The sequence below is a fragment of the Sceloporus occidentalis genome, unplaced genomic scaffold (genome assembly GCF_023333645.1).
Source record: "Sceloporus occidentalis isolate IW3139 unplaced genomic scaffold, rSceOcc1.0.p SCAF_2, whole genome shotgun sequence".
NCBI classification, from domain to species: Eukaryota; Metazoa; Chordata; class Lepidosauria; order Squamata; family Phrynosomatidae; genus Sceloporus; species Sceloporus occidentalis.
In genome coordinates this window covers 85,743,613-85,757,511 of record NW_028316982.1, presented here as the reverse complement: position 1 = coordinate 85,757,511, position 13,899 = coordinate 85,743,613, and the positions used below count along the sequence as shown (strand labels likewise).

Below are 13,899 nucleotides of genomic sequence, written 5' to 3'. Positions count from 1 at the left end.
CAAAAAACTAAATCAGATGTTTGAATCATGTGACCCCTCCAGATGTTTATGGACTGTAGCTCCCAGAGTTCCTCACCATCACCTATGTTGCCTAGAACTAATGGGACTTTCACTGCAACAATATCTAGAGAGGTACATGATTGCCACCCTTTCTATATACATTTACTAGGTAGTAAATCCTATTCAACACAATCTCTATGGTACTGCCCTGGCGAACATATACTTATATCTAGTATATGTTCATTTTAAATGCTTGTCCTACACTGAAAATTATTTTTACCAATGTACCTTTTAATTGAAAGAACAATCAATTTTGTTCACGTTTCAATCAATAGAGGTCATTTACAGAATGGGCAAAGGACTCGTAGTCAAACAGTGGAAAATCCAGTTCTTCAAACCCAATAGAGAGGATGAGACCAGGATGAGAAACCTGTAGCCCTTCAGATATTGTTGGACTCTAGCTCCCATCAGTCCCAGACAGCATGGCTAACGGTAAGAAATGATGGAAGCTAAAGTCCAACCATGGGCAGGTTGTGGACCAAATAAGTGCATGGTAATGTCTCACCAAACACACCCCATTTCTAGCTTAAGGATTCCCTTCCGCTGTTCCATGAACCACCAGTGAGTCCAACAACATCTGATGGGCCATAGGTTGACCACACTTTCAATAGAAAAAAAATAGCAGCCATAATATTATAAATAGGTTTTGGAGGAATGAAGTTAGGGTGAGTCAAAACTGTTGGGGTGAAGAAGCTAAGAAAATCTGCCTGGTGCCAAGTAAAAGAAACCAAGTGGAGGGACACACAGAAGGATAGTCAGAGGAAGGCATTGCCAGAAAGCACAAAGGCAATGTATCAGAACTGGGAGGGATGTCTTTGACAAACTGTCTCTAGTGTTACTTCCAGAAATCTACCTGGGTTTCAGCAGCCTTTCTACAAAGGCTGATTATGAAGCAGGAATGCCTGCTCTGATTGTGCTGCAGATGTTTGGCTGTGTCTACTTCTCTGTCAGAGACAGGCACAGATAAATATTCTTTAACATAATTCTGTATTTACTTGCCATTTTTTCTAGTTGAAATTCTCAAGATACCATATCAACCGAATAAAGCCCAACTATTCACAGTTTAATCCGTACAGACTATTCTGATTTTATGGAGCAGCAAACTCAATTATAACCACCATCCATCTTGATATAAGAAATAGTTATGTCCGGAATCCTATTGGGACTCCCAATTAGAGTGCATCCATTGTTAAATGTAAGTAGCACTGGATATCCCAATGATTAAATAGGTCTACTTTAAAGTTAATATATCTTTGCTCCAAAAAGACTTACCAGAACAGAGGGGGAAAATTTGTAGCCTTCCAGATGTTGTGCTGCATTGGCTCAAACAGCCAATTAACTATGCTTATTAGGGCTGATGGGAGTCACAGTGCAACAACATCTGGAGGACCAGATGTTGCCCATCTCTGAATTAGTCCAATAATTGTAATTATGTATTCTGATCTCAGGAGGGACTTTTATCCAATGGTTGGAAGGTGAAAATCCCCAGTCTGCCCACATCAGATGACCAACATAATTAATCATGACTTTCCCAGCTCATGTGGAAATAAATCTCTCAGTGTCAATTCTATTCTCCGAATATTTACTGCATTTTGTCTGTTTTTGATATATATCAGATTATGAGACTTTATGTTTAGCTTACATACCGAATTGTGTCCATTTTTTTCACATTCCCGCCCCCCCCCCCCAATGGTGCATTCATTTAGACAATTTCAGAGGTTATACAACATTGCTTTATTGAATATAGTATGCCACTTATTGAGTTATGTTCTAGCAATTTCCATTTCAAACCAAGTGCGCCTTATTTCTTAGAAACTATCATTCAGTTTCACAAATGTGTGAATGCTTTTGATGTGAAGTGTATATTTCTCATAACAATTTTTGGTTTTCCAAAAATATGACTTTTGTCAAGACTGTCAAATCCAGCAACATTTCTTTCCATTTGTACCATTAGCACAATACTATACACATTTGCTTAGAAAAAAAATCCCACCAAGTAAATCCTCTGAGTGGATATAGATTTGCAGTCTGTGACAACAATTTATTGCATAAACACATATAAAGAATCCTAAATGCTGTAAATAGGATGGTGAACATCATACTCTGTTTGCTTTGTGTGCAATCCAGATAGTACAAATGCTAGGTTAGATGTTATGATCAGAAGATGAATTGCAAAGTCCATATTGTGGCAATAGTCTTATTGGGCATACCAATAAATTTCAAAAAATAAGGCTCAGATTACTGAATCAGGGACTGCATCCACAATGCAGAAATAATCCAGGCTGACCCCACTTTAACCACCATGATTCAATGCTATGGAATCCTGGAAACTAGTTTGTTGAGGTACCAGAGCTCTCTGACAGAGAAGGCTAAATGTCTCCCTTAACTACAGTTCCCAGGCTTCCATAGTATGGAGCCATGACAATTAAAGTTGGGTTAAACTGGATTATCTCTGCAGTGCAGATGCAGCTGTGGTCCATCGGGGCCTTTGTGGGTATATCCTAATGTGCCTAATTTGAGTTGGCACTTCTTATACACTGATTTTTATACATAGATCCAAGCATCCACAGTTTGAAAATGTTAAAAAAAAAGGATAAATTTCAAATATCAAACCTTTATATTCCATTTTTATAAAGGGATACCATTTTGCTATGTCATTATATTTAATGAGACTTGAGCATCCACAGATTTTGTTATCCATGGGGGATCTTGGAACCAAACCCCAGCATATAACAAGGGTCCACTGTATGTAGCTTATCTTCCCATTTCAAAACATGAAGACTGCATGACTATAAAACCATTCAGGTTTCTTTCCACCATATTAGGGATGGAATAATTTTCAAATACATTCAAATATATTAGTCAAAAATGGCTTTCTTGAGTGCTGGGAAACCCTAACAATGAGAATTCGAGATGGGCAATAATCTTTGTAGTTCAAGAATTGTTTGATTAAAAATATACCCATTGGTTTTCTGTGCAGAAAATGTTGCTTTATGCTCACAAAACTTCTTTTCCATTCAGGATATTTCTTTTCTGCACAGAAAACACAGTTTTCTATTATTATTATTATTATTATTATTATTTGTATCCCACCTCTCCTTATATTGGATCGAGGTGGGTAACAGCAAACAAAAACAATAAAATCAAACATGAATATCAATAGATAAAAGCATAACAGGACATATTACAATACAAAACAAATGTCCTTCCCCCACCCCTCCAAGTAAGTTGCAAACTGGGAATTCTTGACCATCCATGAAATAATGAGACCAGACACAGTATTGTGAGTTAAACAAGGACTGTCTTTATTGACCTAAAACCTAGTTAAATGTTTGCAACCTGGGGCTGAGCAAACAAAAGGACACCTCTTCACCCACCTTTGGGTGAAACACCAGACCCGAGGGGCAATCAAAAGACATTGGTTGCTATCTCAAATAGTCATTTTTGGAAGGCCAACCTGGGATGCTCTCTCCCAAGCCTCAAAACCTAATAAGAGAGAATAAACCCACAGATCACCCCAAAAGGTAGACTCATTCCCACCTGCCCCACCCACCCCAAGTCTCATATCCTGTAGAGAGAGTTCAAGAGCCCAACCCTCCAAAACAGGTTTCTTGAGTGCTAGGAAATCTGACAAGGAGAATTCTAGATGGGTAAGAATTTTTGTAGTTCAGGAGCTATTTGGTTTTCTGTGCAGAAAATGTTGCTTTATGCACAGGGAACTTCTTTTCCATGCAAGACATTTCTTTTCTGTGCAAATAAATGTGCCTTTTTTCATAGAGTAAGTCCCAAACTGGGAATAGTCTTAGAAAACTAGAAAACTATGGGTTGTGTTTTTTAGGTGCCTTTCTCATAGTGAGGTGAAAAATGGTTAAGTTATTTATTTTGGCCTGGGAGAATTTACAGACATTCACATCTGTATTATTTATGCTCTTTTTAAAAAAGAAAATCTTGTCTGATCAATAAACATTTGCATTTTGAAAACTTGCATCAATACTGTTGTGCCTTTTTGATTGGTGAACAGTTACCATAGTATGAACACTGGAAAACAGGTGGCACACCTCATCATTGCAGCCTGAGAGTTTAATGGTTTAAAAACTAAATTTCTCATTAGAGAGGGAAAAAAGCAAAGAAAGAAAAGGGGGAAAAGTACATAGCCTTGTGGCACCTTAGGATTTTATCACATGGGGAAAATCAGGGGTTTAAAGAGCCATTATCCCATTAAAATCTTGTGATTGCAATAAAGATTTTCACACGACGTCGCCACTGAAGAGCCATTATCTTGGGAATATACAGGCAATAAAGAGCAACAAATATTCATATGGAAATTCCATGAATGGTTCGTTGCTGTTTATTACCTGTTTATTCACAGAATAATGGCTCTTTAATGATGATGATGTGTGTGAAAATCTTTATTGTGATTGTGTGATTTTAATGGGATAATGGCTCTTTAAACCCTCAATTTCCCCCCTTATTTTTCCCCCATCTGATAATGTCCTTAGAGACAAACAATTTATTGTGATATTTGCTGTGGTCGACTAAGCCTCATTCTGGCAGATGCAGTCAAAATACAGTGCAGCACCTTTCTAGTGTAAACCTGATGGTCTTTATTCTAAGGTTAGTCTCACTGAATTCAGTGGTATTTAAACCTTAGCAATATGGTGCTGGTTTTAAGAGCATTTTGTAGGTAAAATTCTACTATTTTCACTATTTTTAATTAGTGTCCTCTGATAGAAACAAATTACCATACTTCTGCATTTGGGATAATTGAAACCTTTATTATGCCAAATAGGGACAAGCAATGTGTGATGCTGGGAGATGAGTCTGATAATTTTTAAATTAAATGTCAAATTGGGTTAGTAATGGGAAAGTGAAGAGATTTCTAGAGGGAACTGCCATTTGGATCCATTTTAAGCACCTCTCCAGAGAGGTTTTCTGGGCCTTTCAGTCAGATGTGAAAATGGGCCATTTCCATTTTAGCTATTACCTTGCTTTTATTAGATAAATGCCTGGGGTTCAGCTGGCTCAGTGGTAACAGTTAACACAATGAATGCATTTTGAGCTGAAAATGAATTCTGCCATCATCCAGAGTAATGGAAAAGAACCTGTGATACATAGACCAGAGAGTCTTTGAATTCAGGAATAGGAGGAAGAAAGCAACAGTGGAGAAATCAAAGATTTCAAGATTGCCACAGTATGCACACTTATTTCAGAGTAATTGGGCTTTAGTATGAGTAGATAGCCCTAGGATTGTTCTCTGACTGGCCTATTTATTTAGTTATTTATTTTAAAATGAATTTGCATCAAATCTGCACATTTGACTTTGGAATATTTCTTACCACCCATGTTTATAAATCCATAGGGTTTCTGTCCTTCCTTGAGACACAGGAATTAATCCAAAACTGCTGTGTTTGCTAAAGGACAAAATAAACATTAAAGTGTTCCATAGAGTACAAGACCCTTGTCTGTGAATTGGTTCCTGCTGCCTCTTGCTTAGTGGCATTTACAGTCACAGTCATGTTTCCTAAATAAAAGGGGGGGGGAGTACACTGGAAGCTCAGCCCCACCACTCTCTCAGGTGCATTTGGTGGGAACAAGAGAAACGGCCTTTTCCGTGGCTACTCCCAAGGTCTGGAACTCCCTCCATTGGGAGGCCAGGATGGCTCCATCCCTACTGTCCTTCCGGCGGCAGGTAAAGACGCTTCTATGCCGCCAGGCTTTCACATGACAGGGAAGCAGTTTTGTTTTTGTTTTGTTTTGTTTTAAATTTTAAATTTTCATAATGTAATATTTTTAATTGTTTATATTGTTTATTTTAAAACTTGAATTTTCCATATTTATAGTGTTTTAACTTGGAATGTTTTAGATTTGTAAGCTACCTTGAGTCCCTGTACTGGGAGGAAGGCAATAATAATAATAATAATAATAATAATAATAATAAACAGATGTCATTTTATTACACCATTGTATAAAATGGTACTTGAACATTCATGGATTTTGGTATCTAGGGGGGGGGGGTGTCCCGAAACCAAACCCCAGAAGATACCATGGGCCGACTGTATTTTTTTAGGAGTCACCTTCTGCCCATCTCCATTCTAATATTTCACCACCTTACTATTTTGCATAGCACCAGACCATTATTCACCACAGTCTCTCATATAGCTGATTGACTGGATTACTGATGTGAATAATGCTGTTTAGTGATGGGTGTTAGTTATCCTGAAAGTTATCCTGCTGTTCAGACAGTCCCAAAGGGAGCTGCCCCTGTTTCAGTCAGATCAGGGTCACAGCAACTGCACACCCTGATCTGGCTTTTCCAGGGTGTGTCCTGGAAAGGACGCCATAGCCGCATTGCTGTGGCTTGGCGGTGCTCCTTTGGCACTGCATTGTATGGTGCTGGAGGAGTGCCATGATGCCACATACCATGTGGCACAGTGTGCGGCATCATGGCCCCTGGGGGGGGGGCAGAGTGAGGGCGTGTGTCATGTGGACACAATGCCCCAACTCTGTCCCCAGGCCAGCCTTAATGTCCAGTCTGAACAGGGCCTTAGTCTAACTGAAATCATTTTGGACTTAAGGTTCAGCACCTAGGCTCCTTAAATTTAGCCTAAGAGCCAGAACAGATTAATAACCCCACTGACATTAGAACAAGCAACCACCATAATATATTATGATGAGTGGAGATAGAATCATATTCTGCTCATCTTGGATTGGAAACAAACTGATCATTGGCGAAATGGTTCAGCTTAGATCCAAATCAGCCCTATGCCAGCAATAGATAGCTCACTGGTCTTTGTCTTTACGTGTTCAGAAAGCTTTTGCCATATTTTGGACATCTAGCTACATTATACACAGTGGATGCTTCCCATCCATGGGGTTTGGCTCAACCCCCCCACAGATGACAAAAAATATAGATGGTCACACCTCATATGTGTGGCAGTGATTTGTGCATGGATGCATCAGTGCATCCATATTCATGTGCCACCACTGAATGATAAAGGGTGTGGTGATCTGAGGCAGGTCATATCCATGGCTTACCAAACTGCTGATATGAAGAGTCCACTGTATTTTTTAAATTATTATTTCTTTTACTTAATGAGCAATGTGGAAGCCATTTCTTCCTTCTTTCCTTCCCAAATGACGCCTGAGCTGGTTTGTAATAAAAATGCATTCAATAATATAATCTCAGCAACAAAATCAATACAATGAATACATTCATGAATATTCACTCCCTAAAATGAAAGCACAGGTAGTTTCTTGCATCCATAGATGTGCTAGGTTGTGACACAGTAAGATGCCAAAGATGAACAAATGAGTTTGTTTCTGTTTGGTATAATTTGTTGCATCTGGGTTTCATCCAATGTCGGTGCATCCCACGTCTGTATCAAACTGTGTTGCTGGTATTTTGAATATAATTTAAATTGTACTATATAGTTTAAGATGTATTTTCTTCCAGAATATCCCTTTTCATTAATAGCTGCAGTCTATGTTGCATAACCTTACACATACTTAATTATGTAGCAGAGACTCTATGGCCTGTTACAGACAGGCCAAAATAAAGCTGCTTCGAGTCACTTTGGAGGTATGGTATTTCAATGATACATGTGTCCTACGAGTCTGGAAGCTGCACCAAAGATGCACTCCAGTCCTTAGGACTGGAGTGTGGCTTTGGTGTGGCTTTTTGACTCTTAGGACGCATGTATCATTGAAATACCATACCTCCAAAGTGACTCGAAGCAGCTTTATTTTGGCCTGTCTGTAACAGGCCTATGGGACCATCATAGTGAATTGTGAAGATGCCTATCAGGGAACAGCAAGAACGTCCCAATGCACATTGGGCTCTGCAAAGGTGCAGCAGCAGTCCCTAGCCAGTGCTAGATGGACATTGGAAGTGTCTCATGTTCATTGGCCTCCATTACACATTGGTCCCAATGCACAATGGTTACTTCACTGGCTCTCCTATAAAATAATGTCACAGCAACCCTTTGCTGAGTATGGGTGTTGAAAATCTACACAATTCCCTTTCTTGCAGATGCAAGTCCACTCACATAAATATAAGTCCAATAATGAATTCCAGCCATTTCCCCTATTTTGCTATTTTGTTTCTTTTTTTTGGAGCTAAGAATTGTGTCAGAGAATTTGAAATGGGCCAATGTCAGTATTATCATTGTATTTCCAGCCTGCACTTTGGCCCATCTGGCAGAAGCAGATTAGGTCACCTCTTATTGGGATTCATAAGACTTCAGTGTTATGAAATACCAATATATATGGAATATCAAAATATGGAAAATCCTCAACCATTCCTTTCATAGTTCTCCAGGTTTGCCTCTACCAAATAAAAATGAATCCAGGCCTTTGCTACATTTCTTAATGGCTGATCTGTGATCAGTAATCTCTGATCAGGTTCTTCCATTGCTGTTTGTTCAGTAAAAGCAGGTCACAGGGCTGCTGATTAAATCTTCTGCCATTTCACCAAACTAGGGTCTTTTAACACTTCACATTTATAGTATTATGATTGTACTTTAATTGATGTGGCTTTATCCTAAAGGATCCTGGAATTTACAAGTTCAAAAGAGGTACTTACAATTACAGACAGAAAACATGAGTGTCTCACTACACTACAAAACCCAGGATTCCATAGGATGGAACCCTGGCAGTTAAGATGGAATCATAGTGCTATAACTGTGTAAAAGACCACCTAAATTTTGGCTTCCCTGAAGTTTCTATGGGCTGGGAGGAAAGACGATAAAGATTCCGCACTATTCTACACACACACCAAGGCTAACAGAAACTTGGAAGGAAATTAGAATGATGAAATCACAATGATCAAAAAATTATTAACTGGTGGAAAGGAAAATTCTTAGAAAGTCATCACCGAACTCTTGTACTTTTGATTGTTACTGACATTACTAACTGCAGTGCTTATGTATTCCTTGGTGGCTGTCATCTTGTGTAGCAAGTTTGGGCTTATTTGCTTCATATAATTTAGATATTTATTTTAGCCAAGGCAGGCAGTTTAATCTTTAGTTAAATCAATTAAATACTGATTTATTCTCTTGCTCTCACATCAAAGGCTGGCTCCCTAATGTGCATGGTTCTATGACTCTGATATTTATAGTAGTTTGGCTTCTTGCTCCTTAAGCTTTCTATCAACTTCACTATGATCTACTGTGAGCCCAAAACATTGTCAACGATGCGCTTACAGTTCCTGGGGTGATTGACAGTGCAGGTGTTAGAATTAAGACCCATATCCCTGAAAGTCAAAGAAATCATAATGTTTTCCCTAAACATTACTACAATAATTGTGAAATAACATGCATATCTAAAATGATGATGATGATGATGATGATGATGATGTCCCTTTTCCCTCCATAATTTTGCCATGATAACATTTTGAAAATTCTCTAGCAGATTTCTCAATTACTATCTCTAACACTTTGGTACTAATAATTAAATTATTTTAATTATTAAAAATTTATTGTGTGATAAATAATTTCATCTTTGGAATGCTTTTCTCCTTGTTCTTTCTAAATTTGTAATCTGCCATGCAGTTAGTCACTTACCTTTCTTTATCTGAGATCTATCAAATATAGAGCAATATATATCGGCCTATTGGGAATTTAACTCAGATTCCCACGTTCATGGAAGAGGTTTTGTTCATGAGTGTAGGGACTCATTCACATTGCCAATTAATGTTCATGTTGCTGGCATGAACATCCTGCTCTTCCTCACACACTCCTAATCTTGGAGTGACACAGGGGCATTCATCCTCAACCTTAAAAAAAATGACTAGAAGCAGACTTCCAGCCTCTTCATTGTTATTTACTATTGTTGTTGTATCTTTGAATTTCTGGACTTGGTGCATCTTGTGATGGATGCTCAGGATGAAAATATAGACCTACCATTATTGTCCAACCCTGCTCTATGTTTTTGTATTTCTAATTCCAGCAAGCCCATCAGCATGGCAAATGATAAGGGATTATGAACACTACTGTCCATAATATCAGGAGCATGTATGCAAGAATACAGTACACATACATTTCCTTGTCCTCGGTGAAAAAGGGAGTCTAGGCACATCAAGTTATCCCACGGGGGGGGGGGGGGGGGGATGGCTAACCCCACAGATTTATTTCTTTTTAAATGTATGTTGACATTTTTTTCTGCAAACATTTTGTATGCACGTTTCCCCCCACAAAAAGCAGTATTTTTCTCCAGGATTAGGCCTCAATAATTGGTTCACATTTCTACGGGGGGGGGGGGGGTGAGTTTTCTTGATAAAACTATTGTTTTTGTTATTGTTTTTCTCATTTTGGGAGCAAACAAAGTTTTTGCCCATAAGTCCAAAAATGTGGGAGGAAATAATCAGAAAAAAATAGTGAAAAGTCTCGTATTTTCACCCAGCAGGGAGAAAACATTTTAAATACCTCCTTTTTATGTGTGAGACAGGAATAAGTAAAGAATTACATCCCAGTTATTACCTTTGACTGAGGGAAGAATTAATTAGTAATGCAAGTAGTATCTTTTCTTTCCTGTTGCATTTGAGATTCTCTAAGCCTAGTTTGTTAATTAAAATAGGTGTGTAGTCTGGACTGGAGATGACCGAGTCTTCTTCTTCAACCCTACAATGCAGTTGTCAGTGTGGGAGAAACCTGTGGATCTAAAGCATCGTGGTGATATTAACAGAATCATTGAAGACCCACCTCATAAACGCAAGCTGGAAACTTCAGCAAGTAACTAATGCTGTGATTATTTTTGTCTATTTAAATCTAAATGAAGTGTAAAATGCTGGTTATTAAATATGCAAAGTTAAAAATATATAGTTAAACAATAGTGGATGGAATATTGATTTTGTATTATTTCAGGTTCTGTTCAGTGAATCTTCGCTTGATAAAATCTGATTCACAGTAAAAGGTTTAATGCTGAAGGCACAGATTATAATCTATAAAGGTTATAACCTATATATGAAGAACTGCATTCTCTCACATGTATCATCCTGTCAGTTACAGTCATCTTAACCAATCTTATTCCATGTTTTGCCACCAAGATAAATGCAGTTGTGGAAAGGCAAGATAAAGCCTTCTCAATGTCAACTCCCTAGCTCTGCAACCAACTTCCATAAGGGGTTAGACTGATCCTTTCCTACTTAACATTTAGATGAGTAGTTAATACATTTTAAATTATGCTAGTAATTCCCTGTGCTGTTGTCATTCTGAATGTTTACAACTTTTTTTGCAATTTTTTATTCAGAGTTTTTGTTGGCTTATTTTCCTTTGTTTTACTTTTAAATCACTTTGGTATACTATCATACTAGATAGTATTGATTTTTTAAATGAATTAAATCAATGAATGAGTTGTAATAGAGAGGCATCCTCCTATCCTGTCAGAAAGCCAAGGGCCAAACCCATAATTTGTCTCAACTACAATTGATCCATTGGTCACCAGATATAGAAGCACTGTTGATTTCAGTGCATCTACTCAAGTTGGGACTAACATAGGATGTAGAACCCAGGAATTCTTGCGTTTAATGGATTTTACAACATAATTGTATTTTACAACCTTAATGGACTCAGTGGGATATTAATCTGCCTAATTATGATGTAGAATTCTTGGTTGCAACATTCCTTTCATGTTCCCTTTTTGCCTTTCATGTATTCATATCTCACTTTGTCATGTTAAAAATACCCCAGTGAAGTTTGTTTTATCCAAATGCCTCTTTGACCATGCCCAGGGGAGCTGTCCTGTAATAAGTGACCCAGCTGCAAGAAACAAATCTCAAAAATCCATCTCATTCGAATCATGGAAGAGTTGGCAGGAGTGTTGCTGCTTCGATCCAAATGTGAGATTGTTAGTCTTTAGCTATTAGAGAGTTCTTAAAGACATTCTTGACACCGAGGAAGCATTCTAGTTGGTATGCTAAAATAATATTTTCAGTTGTCAGATTATATCAGGAACAATATTTTAAAAGATAAAGACTTCTAGAAGACCTCGTTTAATTGTTTTTTGTTGGAAAGTAATCACTGCCAGGACTGTTTCATAGCACCCTAATGAAAATTATGCTTTCAAGTATGCACTTATTGGCTCGGTCAGCCAACTCTGAATTGGCCCATATTCAATGTGTAGAAAGAGTTCCCAATAATTCACACACGTTGTATGTATGCCATAAGCCAGGACATCACCTTAGTTGCCTCTATATCCTGCATCATGCAATTTAGGGCCCATATTAGCAGTGCATGAGGTATGACTTTTATTCAGTTCAGGATCAGAGAAGAACTGTGCTCTCCTTTTAAGGTAGGAATTGTTCACATGCACATGCACATGCAAATATGCACACACACACACATTACTGAAATTCAATAAACATAAATCAAAGGTGTATTTACATTTGTTGTTGTGTGCCTTTCAAGTCATTTCCAACTCATGGTGACACTAAGGTAAACCTTTTTTTTTGTTTTGTTTAGGGTTTTTTTTTGTTTTGTTTTGTTTTTTGCATGTTTCTTCAGAGGGGGTTTGCCATTGTCATCCTCTTAGGCCAAGAGGGTTTCTGTGGGTGAGCAAGGGATTTGAATTCTGGTCTCCAGGGTCATAGCTCAGATCACTGTACCATGCTGGCTGTCACTCTATACTGCCTAGTAAATATAGTTTTTATACTGTAGTTCATTCTTCTGATAGTTCACTTTTGTGTCAGGAGGAATGGGACACAAAGAATCACTAAGAAATATAGTGCTTAGAAATATCAGGGTTCCAGCATAGTGTAGTAGTTTGAATGTTGGACCACAGCTCCAGAAAACAGACGTTAAATTCCCGCTCAAGCACAGAAACCTACTGGGTGACCTTGGGCAAGTCTCACACACCTAGCCTCAGAAGAAAGCAAAGGCAAATCTGAACAAATCTTATGGATCACTATAAATTAGAAATGACCTGAAGGTGCACAACAACAATGCACTAGGATTTATGGATAACTTGGTGTTTCTGAAAATCAGGCCCCAATTAGTTTACAATAAAGTTAAAGTCAGAATAATTGCCAAAATTCTTCCTAACTTGCAAAACAGAACACCTTTAAAAATATTGCTCTTGAACTGGATAAATGAAAGTTATCTCAACTTTAATTACATGTTCTAAGGCTGCATCCCCACTGTGGTAATAATCCAGATTGAGACGACTTTAATCACCATGGTTCAGTGCTATGGGATCCTAGGAATTGTAGTTTGTTGTGAGACCAAAGATTTCTGACAGAGAAAGCTGTCTTATAAAACTACAGTTCCCAGAACTCCATAACATTGAACCACAGAAGTTAAAGTGGTTTCAACCTGGATTTTTTATGATGTGCAGATGCAGCCTAAATCAAGGTTAAACAAATTGTCCAAGCAAAGATATCAGAGCATTATAGTTCGATAATAATCTATTCCACTATTCCACCATTTGAAATTCACGCATGAATAAAAATTGAATAGTTAAAATATTTCACATTTGCATGAGAATCCATGGTCAGTGATATTCATGAAGGTGTCATAGTCTCATTGAATTGACACACATTATGCTTTTCTGAACAATACATCCCACATTCTACTTCTTCCAGACTGACGGGTCAAAGACTTAGGATAAGAATTAATTGAAAGAGCAACAAAATATAGCAGTGTTAAAGTTTCCTATTTGAGATTTGAGATACTCCATTTCATTACTCTTAACCTCCCCTTCAATTCTCACCCTCCCTCAGTCACTCAACAGTCCATGCTGCTGAACATATTCATTTGTCATTATGCTAGTTTTTTCCATCTGCACTTTTTAGGCCCTCCCTCCCTCCCTCCCTCCCTCCCTCCCTCCCTCCCTCCCTCTTTCTTTCTT

The 13,899-nt window shown here is 38.0% G+C and overlaps 1 protein-coding gene across 1 annotated transcript in view; it reads left to right on the top strand.

Moving 5' to 3' along the window:
* TCERG1L (transcription elongation regulator 1 like) overlaps positions 1–13,899 on the top strand; it is a 233,788-nt gene that overhangs the window by 184,155 nt on the left and 35,734 nt on the right. The window contains exon 8 of the mRNA XM_089510167.1: positions 10,633–10,787. Within this exon, the coding sequence (XP_089366293.1) occupies positions 10,633–10,787 (155 nt within the window). The remainder of the gene's footprint in view (positions 1–10,632; positions 10,788–13,899) is intronic.